At 37.8% G+C, this 22735-nt stretch overlaps 1 protein-coding gene and 1 long non-coding RNA gene across 3 annotated transcripts; both read right to left on the bottom strand.

The window, feature by feature from the left end:
* Positions 1 to 283: 283 nt before the first annotated feature.
* On the bottom strand, positions 284 to 17614 carry LOC136241466 (uncharacterized). 2 transcript variants are annotated; one of them, XM_066032680.1, is made up of 5 exons: positions 17136 to 17614; positions 15701 to 15946; positions 14090 to 14440; positions 653 to 689; positions 284 to 596 (listed from the first exon to the last, which is right to left on the bottom strand). In XM_066032680.1, the coding sequence occupies exons 1-4, from the start codon at positions 17164 to 17166 to the stop codon at positions 679 to 681; spliced, it is 639 nt and encodes a 212-aa protein (XP_065888752.1). In that variant the 5' UTR covers positions 17167 to 17614; the 3' UTR covers positions 284 to 596; positions 653 to 678. The 2 variants fall into 2 exon arrangements, with proteins under 2 accessions (XP_065888752.1, XP_065888751.1); XM_066032679.1 differs by having other exon boundaries at positions 284 to 689.
* Positions 5819 to 8374, bottom strand: LOC136241314 (uncharacterized). Its single transcript, XR_010694248.1, has 2 exons — positions 7485 to 8374; positions 5819 to 7295 (listed from the first exon to the last, which is right to left on the bottom strand). It is a non-coding gene; the product is annotated as an uncharacterized lncRNA (long non-coding RNA).
* Positions 17615 to 22735: the final 5121 nt, after the last annotated feature.

Consider the following 22735-nt stretch of genomic DNA (forward strand, 5'->3'; position numbering starts at 1 on the left):
AACCAACCATATCTCCTTATTTATAACTACATGCATAGCTAGATACACTGCTCTCTAAAGAATACTGTGACTGCTCTATTAGAGTATCTAGATCCTGACTGCTCTATTACCGTATATCAATCTTTTAAACAGGTATTCAAGAGGCCCTTGGTGGGCCCCCTGGGGCTCCATTCAGGATAGGGGTCGGGGAAAAATGACCCAGTTTCCCCCCCATGGGCGCCATTGGGCGGCCCTATTTAACATGGTTTCATCATTACACTTAATTAGGCATTGAACACTAAAATGGAGTTGTTAACAATGCAAAGGAGCAATTACATTACACATATGCAGCAATGAGTATTTCAGTATTTTGCATCTCATAAGTGTAAACAAACAAGAGCATGGCATAATATTGAGAATGATAATTGTCAAATGCTCTTAATACAAACACTAGAGAGAGTATCGATGTACAGTAGCTTGTAAAAAAAGTTCAGTCAAGCTCACCTAGCCTTATATTCTGTGAACACGCAGACTAAAGGTGCATACTTAGCATTTCCTGGCTGTATTCCAATTCAATACTCTGTTGAAATCATGTACTCCTGTATTCTTGTATATTACTGCAGTTATTGGATAAATGTCAGAATACAGCTGTATTGAATATGTATTAACTTACAATGCTACAAGAATACTGAACTACTTCTACCAAATTCCTACAAATGATATGAAAAATTTAAACATCATTAAAACTACATAATATGTACTATACACCAGCGGCGGAGGAAGTAGTTGATATGAGGGGGGGCTGGGCTGACCCAGACTTATTTCTATAGTTTGGTAAGGTGAGACCAAAAAAAAAAAAAAAAAAAAGGTCGTAACCAACTGACAAGAGCTTTCCACCTCACCAGCTACCATTTCTAGCTGATAAACTACATAAAAATCCTTTCATAGCTCGCTACACACTGACTACTTTATTAGAGTGACTGCTCTATTAGAGTATCTCGATCTTTATCACGGTTTTCAGCCCCACTCCAAGAAAGATAATTTCGGTGTGATATCATTCTGAGGGGGGGCTAAGCCCCCCCTCAGCAGACCAAGGAGGGGCTTTAGCCCCCTAGCCCCCCCCTTTCCGCCGCCTATGCTATACACCATGCACTCATTTAAAGGCTACAACCATTAATGTAGTTTAAAGGCTATACAGTAGTTTTATGCTTCCTACAATCCTATACTTTGTCAATTCTGCCCCTCTTCTCTTAGTGTGCCAACTATATAGCCTAGATAATGCAACCTAAATTTTTGCTTCCTCTAACCATGGCCTCAGGGATATATGGATACATTAGAAATACATAAAAATGTAGTGTGTCCTGCACACCAAAATGTCACAATATACACACCAAACACTACTGGAGAATTTGTCCATAAAAATCTAATGGATAAAAATGTTCAACCTGTGAAAAGTAAAATTTTCATTGGGTGACCCCAATGAAATATTATATATTCATGGCACTTTCATAGGACAATTCAATGAAAACCCAATGAAAAATAACCACTGAAAACTCTGTGAAACTGCTTTTCGTGGACTTTTCTATCGTAACTTTCATTAAGTTGCCCAATTAAAATGCATGCTATGAAAATAAAATTTAATTGGGCCACCCAATGAAAACTCACAGGTTGAGCATGTATTTTCATTGGATTGGATTTTCATGAACAAAATGTCCAGTAGTGAAATTGGCATATGCATATTGGCGTGTATATTCTGACATTTTGGTGTGCAGGACAACACTACATTTTTTACAGTATACACAGAATTCGTACAACATTTAAATATGTGCTACAGAATTTTCTGCTTATGCACCATTATTTTGACAGAAGCCTTATTTACTACCTATGCCATAAAGCCAAATAAATAAACAAATACATTAAAATATTGCCACTATTTGACAGGAGTCTTATTAACTATTTGACAGGAGTCGTACTTACTATTTGCCACCATTTACATATGTGACCAGATTTTACAAAACCGATCCAAATCGCACATCAGGCAAAATCAAACTAACACCACCAGTGGATAGCTACACTATCGTACTAGTATAGTTTTGACCCTTAGTGCTACTCAAACTACTCGAGGCTGGTTTTAACAGACGTCTTTTCTGGGTGGTATGGAGTGCTCAAATGGCGGTTTCAGGCCTTGTGAAGGACCTGGCTTGGCAAGAATCAGTGGTTTACTGGTGGACAGCCTTATAATGTTGGCCAGACGTTTTCTCTGTTGATTTTGCTACATATCAACCACTAAGGAGCCAGCACAGCCCTGTAATCTCGTGTCTGGACTCCAATCGTGGTCTGCCTCCATTTTGAGGTTCATTGGTAACTTTCATTAAGTTGCCCAATTAAAATGCATGCTATGAAACATTGGGCCACCCAATGAAAACTCACAGGTTGAGCATGTTTTTTCATTGGATTGGATTTTCATGGACGAAATGTCCAGTAGTGAAATTGGCATATGCATCAGGGGCGGATCTAGGATTTATAAAAGGGGGGGGCTAACTCAAGGTACTAATCTCTTAGGTAGAGGTGTGCAAAGCACACTTCCCAGCATGCAAAGCATGCTGGAACTAGGGGGGTCTGGGAGCATGCCCCCCAGGAAAATTTTGAAAAATAGATGCTAAAATACTGCAATTTGGAGACATTTCCACATAAAATTCATACCTGTAGATATTTTATATACTGCCTTTAGATTATAGGTATGGCTCTCTGAAGCATTTTGCTAATGGAAAAGTTTGGGTAGGTACAGACAACCAAGTACATGCTGCACCCCTTTCACAATAGCAAAACACTGAATAGGTTCATGTTAGAATAAGAATGTTGAAAGTGGAAAATTTTGAAATTTGAACAATACAAGATTGAATCTGAGAGCATTTTCAATGAAAATTGTGTACCTGAATTAAGTATTGCCATACATATTAACTACACAAGTAGATGCATGAATGAAGCCCTTTAAACAGACCAATGCACTTCATTGTATGTATAAGTGCAGGCAGATTTGGAAAAATTCCATAACAGAACCAACTACATGTTTCCAGTGAATGTTCTATTAGAGTAGTTAGCTGACTGCTCTATTAGAGTATCTCGATCTTGTACACCTCCAATGTTGATCCGGGTCCTTGATGCATAAACTTTAGCATAAATCTACTGATGATACCTTGAAAAGATGTTTATAAGGTGGTTTTATGAGTATTTGTATTATTAGTGATCATATAATTATGCTAAAACAAAATTTCATTATAATACTCAGCATATTGATCACGTAAAGCCTAAATATGAAGGGGGGGGCTTCAGCCCCCAAAGCCCCCCCCCCCCCCCCCCCCCTGGATCCGCCCCTGTGCATATTGGCGTGTATATTGTGACATTTCGGTGTGCAGGACAACACTACATTTTTTTACAGTATACACAGAATTCGTACAGCATTTAAATATGTGATATCCATATGGTTTCTGAATTTGAGAATTATAAATTTGACAGAATTTTCTGCTTATGCACCATTTGACAGAAGCCTTATTTACTACCTATGCCATAAAGCCAAATAAATAAACAAATACATTAAAATATTTGACAGGAGTCTTATTTACTATTTGACAGGAGTACTTACTATCAGGGCCGCCCAGAGAAATTAAGGGGCCCAGGGCAAAGAGTTAAAGTGGGGCCCTTGACCCAAGTTGTAAGGCGAAGACCAAAAAAAAAAAAAAAAAAAAAGGTCACAACCTGCTGGCAATGACAATAACTACCCATCACCAACCATATCTCCTTGTCTACTACACTGCTCCTCTGAAGAATACTGTGACTGCTCTATTAGAGTATTTAGATCTGACTGCTCTATTAGAGTATATCGATCTTTTAAACAGGTATTCAGGGGGCCCTTCGTGGGGCCTCCTGGGGCGCCTTTCAGGCTGGGGCCCGGGGAAAAATGCCCCAGTTGCCCCCCCCCCCCCCCCCTGTGGGCGGCCCTGCTTACTATTTGCCACCATTCACATATGTGACCAGATTTTACAAAACTGATCCAAATCGCACATCAGGCAAAATCAAACTAACACCACCAGTGGATAGCTACACTATCGTACTAGTAGTTTTGACCCTCAGTGCTACTCAAACTACTCGAGGCTGGTTTTAACAGACGTCTTTTCTGGGTGGTGTGCAGGGGCGGATCCAGGGGGGCGGGGGGCGCTTTGGGGCTGAAGCCCCCCCTTCATATTTAGGCTTTACTTGATCAATATGCTGAGTATTATAATGAAATTTTGTCTTAGCATAATTATATGATCACTAATAATACAAATACTCATAAAACCACCTTATAAACATCTTTCCAAGGTATTATCAGTGGATTTACGCTAAAGTTTATGCAACAAGGACCCGGATCAGCATTGGAGGTGTACAAGATCGAGATATTCTAATAGAGCAGTCAGCTAACTACTCTAATAGAACATTCACTGGAAACATGTAGTTGGTTCTGTTATGGAATTTTTCCAAATCTGCCTGCACCTATACATACAATGAAGTGCATTGGTCTGTTTAAAGGGCTTCATTCATCTACTTGTGTAGTTAATATATGTATGGCAATACTTAATTCAGGTACACAATTACCATTGAAAATGCTCTCAAATTCAATCTTAAATTGTTCAAATTTCAAAATTTTCCACTTTCAACATTATTATTTTAACATACACCTATTCTTGGTTGTCTGTACCTACCCAAACTTTTCCATTAGCAAAATGCTTCAGAGAGCCATACCTATAATCTAAAGGCAGTATATAAAATATCTAAAGGCAGAAAATATTAGGGATTTTATGTGGAAATGGCTCCAAATTGCTGTATTTTAGCATCAATTTTTCAAAATTTTCCTTGGGAGGCATGCCCCCAGACCCCCCTAGTTAGTGTGCTTTGCACACCTCTACCCAAGAGATTAGTACCTTGACTTAGCCCCCCCCCCCCTTTTATAAATCCTAGATCCGCCCCTGGTGTGGAGTGCTCAAATGGCGGTTTCAGGCCTTGTGAAGGACCTGGCTTGGCAAGAATCAGTGGTTTACTGGTGGACAGCCTTATAATGTTGGCCAGACGTTTTCTCTGTTGATTTTGCTACATATCAACCACTAAGGAGCCAGCACAGCCCTGTAATCTCGTGTCTGGACTCCAATCGTGGTCTGCCTCCATTTTGAGGTTCATTGGTAACTTTCATTAAGTTGCCCAATTAAAATGCATGCTATGAAAATAAAATTTCATTGGGCCACCCAATGAAAACTCACAGGTTGAGCATGTTTTTTCATTGGATTGGATTTTCATGGACAAAATATCCAGTAGTGAAATTGGCATATGCATATTGGCGTGTATATTGTGACATTCTGGTGTGCAGGACAACACTACATTTTTTACAGTATACACAGAATTCGTACAACATTTAAATATGTGATATCCATATGGTTTCTGAATTTGAGAATTATAAATTTGACAGAATTTTCTGGTTATGCACCATTTGACAGAAGCCTTATTTACTACCTATGCCGTAAAGCCAAAAAAAAATAAACAAATACATTATAATATTTGCCACTATTTGACAGGAGTCTTATTTATTATTTGACAGGAGTCATATTTACTATTTGCCACCATTTACATATTATTTGACTTTAACTGATGCTTACATGAAACAATTCCTTGAAAAGCATTTCACCGGAATGCACAATGTGATTTTTATACCAAGCACACACCCATAGCTGACCAAAGGCAGGCTGTTTACATGTACCTGGTTTCTGAATTGTTTTACACAAATACGTGTGTGTGTGTGTGTGTGTGTGTGTGTGTGTGTGTGTGTGTGTGTGTGTGTGTGTGTGTGTGTGTGTGTGTGTGTGTGTGTGTGTGTGTGTGTGTGTGTGTGTGTGTGTGTGTGTGTGTGTGTGTGTGTGTGTGTGTGTGTGTGGAGGACAAGAGTTCAACACTCCATTCTATTTTCGTCATGTTGTTCACATGTGATGTATTGTTTCATTAGGCCATGGTATGTGTTGTATTGTGTGGGAATTCCAGGGGTTGGTCACTCAGAAAATCCTTGAAATTTGGCTATCAAAATTGTAGCAAGTTTCAATGGTGATATTTCAGAAAATAAATCTCCTTTTATACCTGGGGCTAATTGTTTGTAGGAAACCATACCAAGGGGCCATATTTACTCCAGAAACCATGGTAGATCTTGCAATGGCTGTTGTTTTAGGTATGTGGAAAGTATTCGAAAAAATTAATTGACAAATTTCTGAACTTTGATCAATATTTCACTGAGTGAGAGACCTCTCGACCAACATCCCTAAATTGTGTAATGTTTTAGGGATTTCAAGTATTTGATTAGAATTTCAATAATATAAATCTTTATCTAGGTGTTTACTAGGATCATTTCACTGCTACTATTGCACGAAATGAGTAACTGACAGGACCTCAATGGAGATGCAGGTGTGCTTTGCACAAATCAATTAATGGAGCATCCATCAGTCAATTATCTAGCTAACTCTAAGCCATCCTGGAAACCTCAAAGGATGTGTCTGTCACATATGGTTCTTATAATCAAGACAGAAGCAAAAATAACTGATTTTATATAGTTCAGAATTTTAAGATTTTCTTTCTGAGATTGTGTGTGAGAGTCCTATGTCATTTGTGACTCCTAGGGTTGTGATTTTTATCTGATCTGAATATTTGAATTCATTGAATGCTTTATTAGAGTAGCGAGTGTTCTATTAGAGAAGTTAAATAATTTTTTTTCATGTTTTACAAATGTGTTTAAGAGATTTTGTACAAAACTTCATTTATCAGGTATCTGAACTGCAGGTGGTCCCTAGGAGTTCAGATGTGTTTCCATTGTTTATATCAATTATTATAATATAGTAGAGTCTAGCTAGACGTTAGTCCACAACATCAGTTTCCAGCACTGACGAACACAAGGATGTCACTTGATATCCACTGGATGGTATTTGCTGTGAGCTGCTACATTTCCAAAAACGTTCATTATTCCCTGTCTAAGCTTGAAGTCATGGTACAATATTTTACCACCAACAGCTCCTTCATGTTGATAATATGCTCTGTTCCACTACACCTTTTATATCCCATTTTCATATACTTTGATGGTTAATGCCACATCTGAATTTGAGCTCGTACATATTTGCGTTCCACCACCATAACATTGAGCTCTCTTTTGCTGAATAGTAACTTGATGTTTCTCCACATAGTACCACGATAAAACTCCAAAACCCAGCACAACGAAACAGCTTCAAACCATAGTTTGGTAAGTGGTACGCCTACACAAAACAAAGCATTCCACTCTATTAACGGTTACAATTAATTCTTTATACATTGTTCGGAAAAAAGCACTTTAGTTTCCTTGTTAAAACTCCAAAACTGAGAAAAGCCATGAAGCAGTGGGCCTTATCTTGCGTTGGGTTAAAAATGACAGTGTGTTTCACTATTTTATTACATCAGATACTCACCTTAGTAGTTGTACGTTCATTTGAACTAAGCTTTACGTATTTACTGAGTAGTACTTTGCTACGGCACAAGGAACGAAGCGGCCTAGTGCGTTTATAGTAACGGGTGAGAGGGCGCGTTAACTGGATGACGTACCGTAACGAGGATTGTACGTGACGTCACTACAGGTTTAATAGGCGCGTTGCCAATCCTTTATTACGTGTATTATCTATGGTTTAACCTGGTCTAATTTGATGACTGCTTAAACATCTTTGCGTCTGTTTCCTGACCATATATCTAACTTCGTCGTAAGCCGAGGGATAGTGCGATATATAATGTAGCGTGTCGTACAGTATCTCCGAGTGTCAGATGTCCTCAAGTTGGATGTCCTGTATGCTTTACTTATCAGCGTAGCAACCACTTGGAAGTCGCTTGCACAGAGCTTATATACAGAGCAGAGACTACTACTAGGAATGATAAATGCATCACAAAGAAGTTTACTACAGGTATAGCTATACAGTATTCATAGAGTATTAATTTTTAAGAATTTTCATCCTGATCATTGTGGCTACCTCAATGCAGATAAAAGTTTGCCATCAGGACTGCCCAGAAGCAATACGGGCCCAACAGTACACACCTCAAACAAGCTGAGACCTGCCCCAGTTGCCCCCCTCCCTGGGTGACTCAGTTTATCATGAAATACATCACCAAGCTCAACAGTGGTTGTCCTAAACCATAATGTCTGAACAAGAGAATTAGCTATCTAATATTTTGCTTAGTTTTTGCATGTCAGATGAGAGTGCCATGCATAATACTTCTGTGAACACCTGGAATGAATGGTCTGCAACTTCTTTGAAATTTCACACAGCTTTGAAATGTTGAAATTCCGATCTGTGAATCTTGTATATTTCTTGTATACATACTTCCATATATGCAGCATCGTGTGTGTCCTTGTGACTCTTGTACAGTTTATAGAGATTTGAGGCGTGAAATTTTACCTTCTGAAGAATTTCCAAATACTGAACGTCTTGTGGTCCAACTTTTCTGAATATTTTGCTTTTGATATCATTGCCATGTTTGGTATCTTGCTAGATATAACGTTTGATATCTTGTATAGGATTTTTTTCTAGTTGCAGATCCTTTGACTTGGAATATTATATTACCGTATTGTTGTGTGCTAAAAAATAATGTACTAATCTTGTCAGCCATCTTTTGTGATCAGCTTGGTAATGTATTAGTCATTGTTGATAGTACAGCTATTTAACAAACCATAAACACCTTCCTTTGCCAGCACTTTTGAGAGCTCTGTGTAGGGAAATCAAGTATTCCCATAGCATTTTCAAACTTCGTACAAACAGACTGTTAACTATATAGTTTGTTGCATTTAGAATGTGAAGAATATTTGTCATCATATAGTGCACAGTGGGTCTGCCAACATTTGCATGGGCAGTGGTCACAGAATGTACAACAATGACCAGATGGTTTATTACCACACAAACTGTATGGGATGTAAGACTACATTTGGCTATAGGTCAACATTACCTTGTTTCTGTCACTGTGCAATGAAACCATTGGACAGTATACATCAAAAATTGTTCTCAACGTGTTTTAGTCAACTAACGTAATCCCATGTTACTAATAAGTGCATACAAATATCCTGTAGTGATTCACATAGAATGAAATGACCAACATTAATTATTCTTGGTCCAGGAATATAGCTATAGTACACTAACACAACAGAATTACTCTCCTTGCACTTGCTTGTGCATATCCAGCAATGAATATATACTACTCTGGTGACTGATCAGCTTATTATCGAACATGGGAGGAATTATGTATAGTGCAGATTTTATTTGTGTTTCGTCTTCCAGTTGTATTGGTAGGAAATAACATGCACGTTAGAGGTTTTGCAGGGAATGTTCACATAATATGTGCGCAGACATTGTGGGTGAATGTACATACCAAAACCCACAATGCATTACAAAATTCATAGCTACATGTCAACTCTCAATATTATACATATTTGCTAGATATAGCCACTTGTTACAATGGCTTTTTAGCATATCCCAGTAAAACTTCTCGCTTTGTGCTTTTAAAAATCAATGTAGAATCATCAATCCACTAGTCAGTGCATACATGGCTAAGGAATGTGTACTGCAAAACCTTAGGGTTTGCAGTACACATTCCGCCCCAATAGTGGAACACAGACTGCTGTTGCACCTTACATACATACTGTACCTATATACAAGGATATTAACAGCAAGCAACTTAATATGGAAGGGCACTGTGCACATCGTGGTTTAGTGTACCAGACTAACTGACTAACTGACTGATATCTTTCTACCAAACACTACAGGATTGCAATTGATTCCTTTATTTTTTAATTTTGCTGAGGTCCAAACATCAATGGCTTCTTGTGCTGCATGGCTTGTTTTATGTTCTATTTCAATCACACAAACTGTATGCATGTCAAGATTTAACAAAATGATTTCCCTCTTTCCTTTGCACGCTGTTTCATAACTAGCAACCTCTGCAGAACTTATAATGGGATAAAGTATCCATAATTTTGTATCGCACCATTTATATTTGAGATATCGCACTTATAATGGACGTATTGCAGCTCTTACATATATTTGAGAGTAAGTGGATTGATTGTAGTGGCACTTTTCAGCTGTACTTCATTTTTAAAGAGTAGAACATACAGCTGAAAACAGAATAAAATTTTGACACAGTAATTGATAGTTATAGTGGATGTACAAATACACAATTAGTACTACTGCCACAGGTATTTTTACTTTGACATGAGATGCCAGAATGCTATAATATATCATATAAATACATAGTTATCATGAACCACGATAGTGGGTTCATAATAGGGATCACAGTGGAATTTTTGAAAATCCTAATAGAGCAGTCACCTAAAACCAGCCTTAGAAAGCAGACTCGAGCACAAAACAACACTCAGATGGCTTATTATCAAACACTGAACTCAGACAAATGGTGATATAGCAGTAAAAATGGTCTAGACGAAATTTAGAAACATTCAAAAATTGCAAATTATACGCGAATTGTTCATATTATTATTCATAATATTATTATTATTATGTTTCACTCATGTACAACCCAAAGCTTCCATTTTTTCGTGATAGCTAAAAACTACACAGCCTTACTCACTGGGTCCTTTCGCGTTTCCATGACCCATTAATTAATTAACCCGTACTCCACAGATCGCTAACCGGCCTCCACCTAGATAAATTTCTAAGTTCTTCTTCGCCATTGCCTGCTGTTCCATATACGGAAGAAGCCGTAGAAGAACAAAATTACGGAATCTTGTGTGCTCAGGGATGCGTATTGTTCGACTATAGTCTTTATAACGTTAATAGATGGCAGATTGAAGTTTTGCAGCACTCTTTTACCTTACAAGATCGCCATAATAGGGTCTCTAGTGAGCTGCCCGTCTTCGCTACGAGAAGCCGTTTAAGTGCACATCCAGTTTATTCTTCTTTCTAGCCATCACAGTGAGTCACAGTGCTTTGTTTGTCCATTATAAGTGGAAGATAAATGGTAGCGTTGATATCATGGCTGCTTTTCACACGCAAAAAAAGGTTGGGTGGGGTGTTTATTACAACCCTACCATTTAAAAATATTTTGTGGTCTAACCACATATCATCAACAACCGTCCCATATGGTATCCATGTCATAAACAACTTACAGAGTGTGAAGCCTGACAGTCTTATATGGGAGGATTGTGTGCTACTGTGCTTATGTCAGTGTAACTAGCTACTGTGTAATTGTAATTTCTAATTTGCTTTAAATTTCTCAAGCACAGCTGTCTTATGTTACTCCTTGCTTTTGTCTACACCTATTGCTGCAAAACACTATTCCAGCAAAATCGATGCATCCCTACTTTGCATCTGTAAGTGTCCCAAGGTATTGAGACGCACACTTATATACACATGTACATCATAATAGGGATTGTTTCTGACTCTGTACTGTACAGGCTTTCAGCCTTTAGCAATACATTACTCCCTTGGGAACAAGACATGTTCAGATAATCTAAGAGTCCTGATAATCAAAGCCCATTCTTTATATATGTGACTGTCCAGATTTATGACTTTAAAGGACAATGCAGAAGTATACTAGCAGTTTCAAATTTGGACCTGTTATTGTATAATGCAATGAAAGCATTGTGTGAAAATTGTAGGTCAATAGCATACTGAGTTGTCAAGTTACAAGTGATTAAAGTCAAAGAACTGGACGTGTGTGGAAGCCTGGTTTTGTCAAACCCAGTCACATATACAGAGCCCTGTTCAAATACTCTCTAATCAAGACACACGGTAGTGTGTCGTGCGGCCCAAGAAGCCGGCGCGCCACACCGTGAGTATATTGACAGGAAGAACGAAAACGTCATTTTCACACCTTTGTATCTCGGTGATCACTTATCTGATTGGAACCAAATTTGCTACACAGTTGCCCGCCAGCCAAGGGAGTCTTCATTCCAAATTTGAAGGAAATCGCTCCAGCCATTTCCGAGATACGAGCTGCCAAAGTTTCGTTTTTTGTTTCTTCGTTTTTTTTCTTCTTCTTCGTCTTTTCGCACAATTGCAAAAATTGCTATAACACGCAAACGCGTACTCCGATCGCCTTGAAATTTGGCACACAGAAAGGGAGTCCAAAGGCGAATCCTAGCATCAAATTTGGTACAAATCCGATGAATGGTTCAGGAGTTATGACCGATTATTCGTGTAAAACAAGATCGATTTGTTGTCACGCCTACAGGGTAAACCGCTTCATGGAATGAGTTGAAAATTGCTATGTAGATGGAGTAACCATCGTAGGAGTGCCTTTTGGTGGTTCAGCTACAAACAAATTACCCTGTAGAGAGATCGGCTACAAACAAATCAACCAGTAGAAAGATCAGCTACACACAAATCAACTTGTAGAGAGATCAGCTACAAACAAATCACCCTGTAGAGAGATCAGCTAGAAACTAGTCACAATGTAAGGAGTTCAGCTACAAGTAAATCACCCTGTAGAGAGTTCAGCTAAAACAAATCAACCTGCAGAGAGTTCAGCTACAAAAAAATCACCCTGTAGAGAGTTCAGCTAGACGAAGTCACCTTATAGAGAGTTCAGCTACAAAGAAACCATCATGTAGAGAGTTCGGCTATAAAGACACCACCATGTAGAGAGTTTAGCTGCAAACAAATCACCTGTAGAGAGTTCAGCTACAAAGAAACCATCCTGTATATAGTTCAGCTACATTTCAAGTCACCCAGTAGAGAGATCAGCTGCAAAAAAAATCCTGTAGGGAATAATGAGTATTTAATAAATATATGTATATAATTTGTATAATTACTAATAAAATCAAAAATAATTGAAGTACTAAAATTCTTCTTTAAGTTCTTTTCTTCTTCCTGTGGTAAAGAAAAAAACACATGGGTTAAAAAAGCCCCAAAGCCAGCCATAGGCCGGCTTTGCAGTATACAAATACAAAAAGAAGTGATATCTAATCAAAAACAGCCAAGCTGTAAAAAAAGGTGCGGCCCACATAAAGGCCATGGTGAAAAAAGATGTGAAATCCAAGGTGGTGGCCAAGAAATGGCTGTGATGGTAGGTTAATGGTTACATTTTAATAACGGCAATTCAGGTGAATTTTGTGCCGCTTGGTCTTGGCACCAAATTCACCTGAATTGTTGTTATTAAAATGTAACCATTAACCTACCATCACAGCCATTTCTTGGCCGCCACCTTGGATTTCACATCTTTTTTCACCATGGCCTTTATGGGGGCAGCACCTTTTTTTACAGCTTGGCTGTTTTTGATTAGATAGAATATACATCTAACCAAAACACTCTAATAGAGCAATCAATTCTACTGTTTGGATAATCAATTAAGGTTTGGATAATCAAGGGAACACTGTACCTACAGTCAGTTTATGTTCCTTGTTTCTTTATTAATACTTTTTGTCAGCTGCTTTAAATGTGTGAAACCCTTTAAATACCAGTACTGCATAAAAAACCACTATGATAAGAGTACGTTATTAGGCTTAAAAAACAACCTATTCATAATATTATAGTATGGGCAGTCCAGGCACACAAACGTGCTTGCAAACTGTTCGATACCATTGTGAGTGAACATATGTTCACATCTATGACATTACGGTTGTTGGCAGGGGCTCAGGTGAATGTGAACCCACCAGTATTATTAATAGTTGGAAAGGGTTTAATGATTGAGTTTGTATCATTTATTGTGGTGCTCATAATCATTAGGCTATACCTTCTAGTAATATAATATAAACTGTTGTTTCCTGTATTATAAAAGTACTTTACTATTCTTCTATATGAAAACAGGATGTGTGAGCACAAACTATACCCTTTCTCATAACAGATCATAATGCAGTATTAGAATAGAATATCTGCATTCTGTAACTTTTATTATAAAGCCAATTAAATGATTAGCAAGTGCTGGAAGTTGTGTGGCCATAGCATAATGGCATAAATAGTTGTGTGTCTGAAAATTTTGAAAAAGTAGGCAAATTTCTATTATCGAAGGCTCAGTCACATGTATGTTTTCATGATATCCCATGTTATTACAACACAGTTATTTGCATTGTTATATATAATACCTTCTGTATCTAGTAGAAAAGCCATTTTACTTGTAGCAACAGTAATGTCAGATCCATTTGGTAATGTGAAAACTGCTCTACACCGATATCTGTTAGGGAACAAATCAAATGATGAACCATTTGCATCTCTAACAAAGATGCTGTATCCTGGTAATGGACTAAAACTGAACTGACTATCTTGTAATTGAAACTCTTCTGAATCTTTCATGGCACCATCCCACTCAATTCTCATCAGACTCAAATGATCATAAATTTCAGCAAACATGTTAATATGACATTTAAATGCGTATCTTTCTGTATTCTCATATACTGTCAAATTGCCTGGATGCACTGTAAAGTCTTTATTAAAACCTACATTACAACAGAAATAGTAGCTGTAATACGTACTCTTACACGTTTTGAAGTAATGGATTATCAAAAGCATTATGCCAGATTAATAGGCAAAAAAATATTTTATTTAAAATGCATGATGCATATTATACTAATGATGAATAAATTACATATTATTACATAAAGGTTATGTTTCCTGTTTTGTGGCAGCTAATTATTTACAGCTAATAGAAGTTACACTGAGATGCTGTAATATAGCAATTACGTACTGGAATATATACGCATAAGAGTCAAGTAATACTGATATACTCCAATAAAACAGTCAGCTCTCCAGTAAAATTTCAAGCATAATTTTGAGCACAGTAATTTAAACAAAGCTCAAAAGCATACACCATAAAGAGTCTAATTGTCAGAATGCCTTGTGGATCAATTGAATGGCTTTAAAGTCATTTGTACATACTGTATTGTACAAAATTATACTGTGAGTAGCTAAAAATTTAAAACAATAGTTATGGCAAATTTTGCCTGTTTGACAGTCGTGTGTGTACATAAGCATCAGTGGAAAATAGATGAAAAAGAAATAGAGTCAGAAACTGTTATTAACCCCTTTATGCCTGCACAAAAAGATGGCCACCCCTATGATAGGGCCATGCACTCATTGGACATAGATGGATTTACTAATGAAGTGTCACAAACACCCTTTTAGCTAAATATGGACTGAAATGAAATATCCATGCATTGTGACACATATAACAGGCTTGAAAAGCTCTCATAAGTCTAAAATTTATAGTTATTATTAATTTTGTTCTTTCTCATACAGAATATTACTTCCACAAAGCCAGCCCTTTTAATCTGCATTCACATGCAAAGTAGTAGAGATATCTAATAGGCAGACACCACACATCACTTGCATTGTAGAATGCTGTGTATACCAGTTATCCAGTAACTTTACTCTGTATTGAATGTACAGCAGGCATGTACACAAGAGCCAGGTGTCCAAAATTTATGTAGGGTATCCAACATCAGTTGTAGCTATATAGAAATTCCCTATTTATTAAATGTCATCTATATACATTCTAACACACATTTCTATGGCAAAATGTCAGCACTTCTACTACAACAATCTTCTTCATTACAGGAAAGGAAGTATGATAAATGCATACTCTGTTTTATATTGCTCTTCATTGGTGGAATATCATTGCCTGCTTCATTGTAGCTATTGCTACTCTCACAAGTTTCAATCAAAAAGTATAGCTATAATCTTTGCACTAACACACTTACCTATTTTATACACTGTAAAACTATTACTCCTGTAAACACCTCTTTTTTCATTTACTTCACAATAATATATTCCAGGAGTGATAACATCAAAGTTGTTACCAGTGAACACATTAACTGTACTTGTCTCATCAGTGTACATGAACCAGTTAACACTATTAACTGTTGTTGATACTGGACACTTAACAGTGACTGGTGATCCACTTTGTGGTAGGACAATGTTGTTGATTGCTCCAATGTAAACTCCACCTATATATTGAATTTCATTTACCAAATATATGAAAAAAAGCTTTGAGCATTGATTAATATTACCATATGCATCTATCCTTACTAATTACTGCCCGCAATATTCAGTGATTGAATGATGAAAAGTTACAACATTTTAGAGTATCTCCAATGACAGTTATGTATTAATGTTAAGATTAACAGAGATATAAATATAATTTTATTTCTGTAAATCTCACCTTTTACTTTGCCAACCACTCCAAGCCAATAACATTGTCTGAAGCCAATCCAGTATTTTTCTGAGGGCTTTGAATGCCTACCAAAGCCTGTTTACAGAACTGGCAAGATTAAGATGTAGCATAGCTGTCTCATGTTGGTGTTATTTTAAATCTTGTTTATGTGCCCAAAAAGAAAGATTTTCCAAAATCAGGTCACATTTGTCATTTTAAATGACTATCGATATTTAATACGTATGAAACTTTCAAGCAAAGCAAATAAAATGTGACCGGATTTGCGAAAAGGTACCTTTTTCACACATAAAATTTGACCCATTGTTTCAACTTTCAAACTTTGTAACTTTTGTATCATTGCAAGCACGCGTATTCTAGCACACTCTCCGATCAGCTAGTGACATTGACAGTTGCAAACATTTAGCCATGACCACATGCATGCTAACCAGACTTTGCTGACTATACCTATGGTGTTCCACTTTGTGACACACTGTTGCTAGCAGGCTACACCTAGGCTTTCCAGGGCTAGAGCCCAGTCTAAGTCCTGGCAATTGGAACTCAATATGCTAGTTTAAAGTACTCCTGCATGTATGGGTAATGACTGCCAAATCCCTGGTAATCATGTAAGACTGGCTATGCCACTGGCCACTGGTAGTGACATTGTGATTTGTACATGCAGACACCGGCATAGGAAGACTTTTCGGCCAAGCCTAGCCATCTCCTATTTAGCTTGATTAATACCAACTCACAATGTTGCTGCTGTATTCAGCCCTGTTCATACGTGCATTTATACAAAGGTGTTGTAAAGCGTCATCGCTACAATAATAGCACTACAGCTTCAATGTATAGTTATCTCTTCACTACCTATTCTGCTAGACAACTCTACACCTATAATGTACGTGCTTAATGTATGCATCGTTATATCACGTGAAAATTTATGAAAAAAAATTGGACTCTACAGGAATTATAACACTAACAGTTACCATTCTTATAACTTGTATCATAGAGTTTCATTCTTGTCCTTCTGTTAGAATAAACACCTAAGACATCTTGTTCTTCTTCAAGTCTTCTGTTCCGTCATCAACACTGTCTCCTGTATGATAGGTGCACAATCAGTAATTCTTCTGACAGGTAGCTAGCTCATATAGCAGTGTGTTTTCAGCAATGGTACCAAGTGTGATGATGATGACTCAAACACTGAGTATAGACTAGGAATTAATGTATCCTGCCTTATATTTTGTGTGTGTACAAATGAATCAGGATGAAAATACAGTCTTTATCATAGATTACAAAATTAATATTGCATTAACATATCTAATGAGTTAGCCTTTTAAACCAAGGAATCTTTGTTAGCTTACTACACTAATGTGCCAATTAACTTATAATCCATATATGGATTTGGAAAAAAGTACACAAACTAGACATATTAAAAATTTAAAATAAGAAATAGGGATTGCTGAAAAAAGCCACGAAACAAGAAGGGATCGCTGGGGTGGTAATGTAAACCACAAATCCCTATTTTGACTCTCTATAAATGCTCCATTTGAGTATAAAAAGTCAAAATAGGAATTTGTGGTTTACATTACCTCCCCAGCGATCCCTTCTTGTTTCGTGGCTTTTTCCAGCGATCCCTATATTTCTTATTTTAAATTTTTAATTCTAGTACGTATTCAAATTGTGACAGAATTTTATGGCAAGTGTATATACATATGAAAACCATGGAGTGTTAGTGCCTGACTTGATCTTACCATATAATTCTCACTTTAAAGCTTCTTCTTTTCATCATGTCAATGATATATTGTTAAGTTACATTGTGTGTGATAAACAACAAGTGATGTCACCTTATCAGTTACATCAGTCATTACAAATATGAAGCCATCATGAGAATCCATAGTCCTTTTATAATCATCAGTGATATTACAATAATAATGTATGTACAATGAGTCATTAAATTGGTATAAATAATAATATAGTTTCTTTTGTTCAAATGACAAAATGTGAATGGGTATATGATCAATGGCTTTTGTGTTTCTATCAAGAACAAAAGGTTTATTCATCTCTAGATCTGTAATTAGTCACCATGCTTGCTATGCATATATGTGACCGGATTTCATATAACAAGGCTTCCACACACACAAAATCAAACTTACGATTTTACCAGAAATGGATTGCTGGTCTAATACACTATCATATTTCACACTGTACTTCCTTCAGCACTGGCAAGTCTGGTTTCTGTAGCAGCTTTCTTCCGACCCTGTCAAAGCCACGAGTGTGAGATTGGCACCATTAAATGGCCATGGCTTTGTGATAATGGTGTGTAGTGAGCTGGGACTTCACAGAGAGCTCGCCAATAGTGTTCTCAGTCAATTTGGCGTAATTTGAGGGCCATGGAGGGCCATGGAGAGCCCAAACTTGGCCTCTGGACTCCAATCGTCTTCTTACTCCATTTTATACCCGTATATTAAGATCACCGTCCACCCCCACCCTCCCACCCTCCCACCCTTAGTACTACCATCTGTGATATTATTACCCGCTCGAAAAAAGCTGCTCAAAACAGGGCAAATTTTGGGCATCAGAAATGTATACACCCACTCAGTGATAGCTAGTGAACAGATGAACAATTGGTGCAAATTTTGTTTGCACAGCTGTAGGCACTGGGAAGTTATTACACAATGATTCCTTAAAATCGCCATATCTCCTAACAAAGCTTTGTGCGTCGAAGCCTTGTTTTGTCAAATCCAGTCACATATGGTTAAAGTGATTGGAGTAAAGATAGACATCCTTGGTGTACTCATCCCTGTATGCATGTCTGTGTTACAGTCAGAATAATACCTTCTAAGAGTGAGTAATATTTTCTTTGCTTTGTATTTTATCGACTATTTTGAAGCCATGCATTTTGAGTAATGTGTCATTCTGGGGTGATTATTCTTTCTTTAGATGCAATGCCTATGTAAAAGATTGGTCATGCATTGGTCTACATAGGGCGGAGGGTGGGCTTAATATAGGGGTACAAAATGAAGCAAGAAGACGATTGGAATGCAGAGGCCAAGTTTGGGCTCTCCATGGCCCTCCATGGCCCTCAAATCACTCCAAATTGACTGAGAACACTATTGGCGAGCTCTCTGTGAAGTCCCAGCTCACTACACATCATTATCACAAAGCCATGGCCATTCAATGGCACCAATCTCCCACTCGTGGCTTTGACAGGGTCGGAAGAAAGCTGCCACAGAAACCAGACTTGCCAGTCCTGAAGGAAGTACAGTGTGGAATATGATAGTGTATTAGGCCAGCAATCCATTTCTGGTAAAAACGTAAGTTTGATTTTGTGTGTGTGGAAGCCTTGTTATGTGAAATCCGGTCACAAATTAACAACTAATAAAGCAAGGGCGGATCCAGGGGGGTTCAAAGGGTTCCATGGAACCCCCCTTTAGAAAGAGCCTCTCTTATTCGAGATACTCTAATAGAGCAGTCACAGTAGTCTTTTTGAGGGGCAGTGTAGCAAGTTATGTATCTAGATATAAATAAGGAAATATAGTTGGTGAGGGCATTTATGGTGAGGGGCAGCTATTGCCAGCAGGTGATAACCTTTTTTTTTTTTTGTGTTCAACTTACATTAGGCTGAAGTTGCAATTCCAAAGTGGAATCCCCCCCCCCCCCTTTTAAAAGTCTGGATCCTCCACCCCTGTAAAGGTAAACAACTAAAGTTGAGGTGCCACAATGATGCAACAATACCTAAGGTGGAGTTGTGGTTTCAATTATGGCATTATCATGCCGACTTTGAAGTGGTTTAAACTTTTGAGCTGATGACACAACCATCAGAAAATTGGTGGGGACTATTCTACGGAACGGAACGGAACGGAACGGAATGATGGACTAAACCACGGAACGGAACGCTTTCTCAAATTGAAGCTTGCAACTTACCATTGCTGAAACTTCCCTTATAAGTTAGCAGTGGCATCTCCAGTGGGTGATTAAACATAAGATAAAAAGAATTAACGGATCGATTGTGGGTTTTTGTTGGTTGTCATTAGTAACGAAGTATTATTGTGGGATGAGCTGTATCAGTGATGTTCATCCATACGGAAGGGAACTTTATGTGAGCTGTTTTTCTTATTTAGACTTTAGAAAACAGTCTGGGCCGGGCGAATTTTTTTTTTGGACGCACTTCTGACTTAGAAAATTTTTCATGTTTTGTGAACTTACCGTTTTTCTTTGTTTTACGGAAAGCAACATTGTTTGCAGAGAAGGAAAAGACATAATATAGATTCTTCCCCCTCTATAATCTATGGAAAAGGTCACACTGAAACTATTAGCCCCTGTGTATTAAGTGTGTTAGTCGTCTTCAAAGACGTTGGGAACAATGTACGAGACTTACCTGAATGGACGTTTCTTCCCTGCCGTCCGCCTGTCATCTCACAACACTGGCGTGACTCGATGGCTGAAAACTTCCGAGTGAAGGCCAAGGTGAAGGCATGAAAGGATAGAAGGACACTTGTAAGAAGGTGTCACAAGTAATAAAGACAGTTGGGAACTGAATGTGTAGTACGTGACTATAATATCCATGTTTGTTGTATACACTGTGACTACCTATAGCTATCTTGTACTTGTCATTATGTATGTATGCATCCAGGTGGTGACCACAGCAGGCCTGCCAACTCTCACGGGTTTACCGTGAGTCTCACGGTTTCACTACCCTGCTCAAGGGCAGCAGATCGAATCTCACGGTTTTTGAGAAAAGTCGAGACCTTTTTTTTTTTTTTTTTTGGTCTCAGCATAGCATCTACCAGTTTTTTTTTACTACACACTGCAATACTACAATAAAGGTACAGAAATCTCAAGATTTTTTTACTTTCCAGGTTGGCAGGCCTGCCACAGTAGTTTGTTGTGTGTAAAGTTAACATCATTATTTTTCATTATGCTATGTACCGTAGTATTGTGTGATTGAATAAAGTTTGCAACTGCCGGGGTATGAAAAGGCTAGCACTCACTTTAAAACACTCCAAATAAATTCTGTTTCACATCCACCACCTGCATCTCTTTATTCCCAGCTCTAAGATGTTCAATTATTCCATATTCTTCCATTATTTTCTGCATGTTGTACAGGCTTAATAAAATTGATTTTGTAAGGTTTACCAGCTCACATGTCAGAATGTTATCACTGTTCATGTTTGTGTTATTCTTACAATGTAAATGATGAAGGTACAAGCTGAAAATGTTATGTTGTTTGCTATGGCTGTACTTAGGCAAATAATAACTTGAAAAGCTGCCAATTTTATAATAGAAATACATGGACCGCCTGCCCGCATGCTAAGAGAAGCAGAGAATTTATTTGGAGTGGCCTTACTAGCTTCATTCAAAGTATGCAAAATACAAATGGGATCCACACTGTAAGAGTTTTAAATATTGTGTTGTACCACATCTTTGGCTCTCAGAAGAATTTTGTTTTTGTTCTACAATTGCACTGCACCCTTGAATACTGCTTTGTGAATTCATGTTACTGATGCTGTCATTCTTACCAACGTTGTAAGTGCCTTCATCATTTGGGTTACATTTTGTCCAGGTTTAGCGGGTCTCATTCACTTTTGAATAATTATTGGAATGACCACAAATTAGCTAGTAATTATAGGGATGGCCAGGAATAAATCCCAGGCCAGGTAGTGACTTGATCCACAGACTTAATACAGTATCCATGACCAAATTAACATATGTTAATACTAACCTGTGACCAAACATCATGCTAATAGCTATATCCAGTCTGCAGTTATGAATTATCAAATTTGGAAGAGACCTATTTCACAATGTGGTCACATAATGGGCATTTAAAGGTAGCATATTGCTAATTTGCTTAGGCTGACCGTGGTCATGAAATTATAACTGTTGGCTTTCTACCCAAAACAAGTCAGCCATTGATAGAACAAGATTGTTATTTACGTTGAAGTAAAGTTGCAGGGTAGTGCTAAAAGCCGGAACGGAACGGAACCAATTAGGGCGCGCGCCAAGTAGAAAAATCGTTTGAGGCGGATTTTGCATCGTTTCCAACTGCCACACAGTGACTAGAATTGTGCTAGAGTTCATTTCCTTCTACTTATATGCAAGCTAGAAATCGCGCTCTCGAAGTTTCTATTTAATACCCGCCACGTGGCATGTTGTACTTTTACCAATCCATCAAATTCTGGTTAATCCTGATGTAGAATTGCTTCTTTATCATTGTAAAAGGTAAACTACTGTAGTATTTTCATGTTGTAGTCGTGTCCAAGTCTTTAGTGGCAGCGAGGATGGTTTTCTGAAGTCTGCCAGCATGGGCAATAATTTACGAGAGTTAACCACAGTGTATGTTGAATCATATGCTTATAGTGCTTACAAAATAATAGTTTAGCAGGTTAAATGATAGTTTTTCAGCGTAGGTAATTGTAAAACGCTTTCGTGCAGTGGGCATTAAATAGAAACTTCGAGCGAGCGATTTCTAGCATGCCTACAAGCAGAAGAAAACTAACTTTAGCACAATTCTAGTCACTACGTAATGGTAAGAAACGGTGTACAATCTGCAAAAACGATTCATTAACTTGGCGCGCGCCCCGTTCCG

Source organism: Dysidea avara, chromosome 12, assembly GCF_963678975.1.
Source record: "Dysidea avara chromosome 12, odDysAvar1.4, whole genome shotgun sequence".
NCBI lineage: Eukaryota > Metazoa > Porifera > Demospongiae > Dictyoceratida > Dysideidae > Dysidea > Dysidea avara.

Coding starts and splice junctions, on each gene's coding strand:
- LOC136241466 (XM_066032680.1), bottom strand. CDS start 17,166: ATGAAACTCTATGATACAAGTTATAAGAATG. Junction 15,947..17,135: donor TGATACAAGTTATAAGAATG/GTAACTGTTAGT, acceptor TTCAATATATAG/GTGGAGTTTACATTGGAGCA. Junction 14,441..15,700: donor TTTTACAGTGTATAAAATAG/GTAAGTGTGTTA, acceptor GTTGTAATGTAG/GTTTTAATAAAGACTTTACA.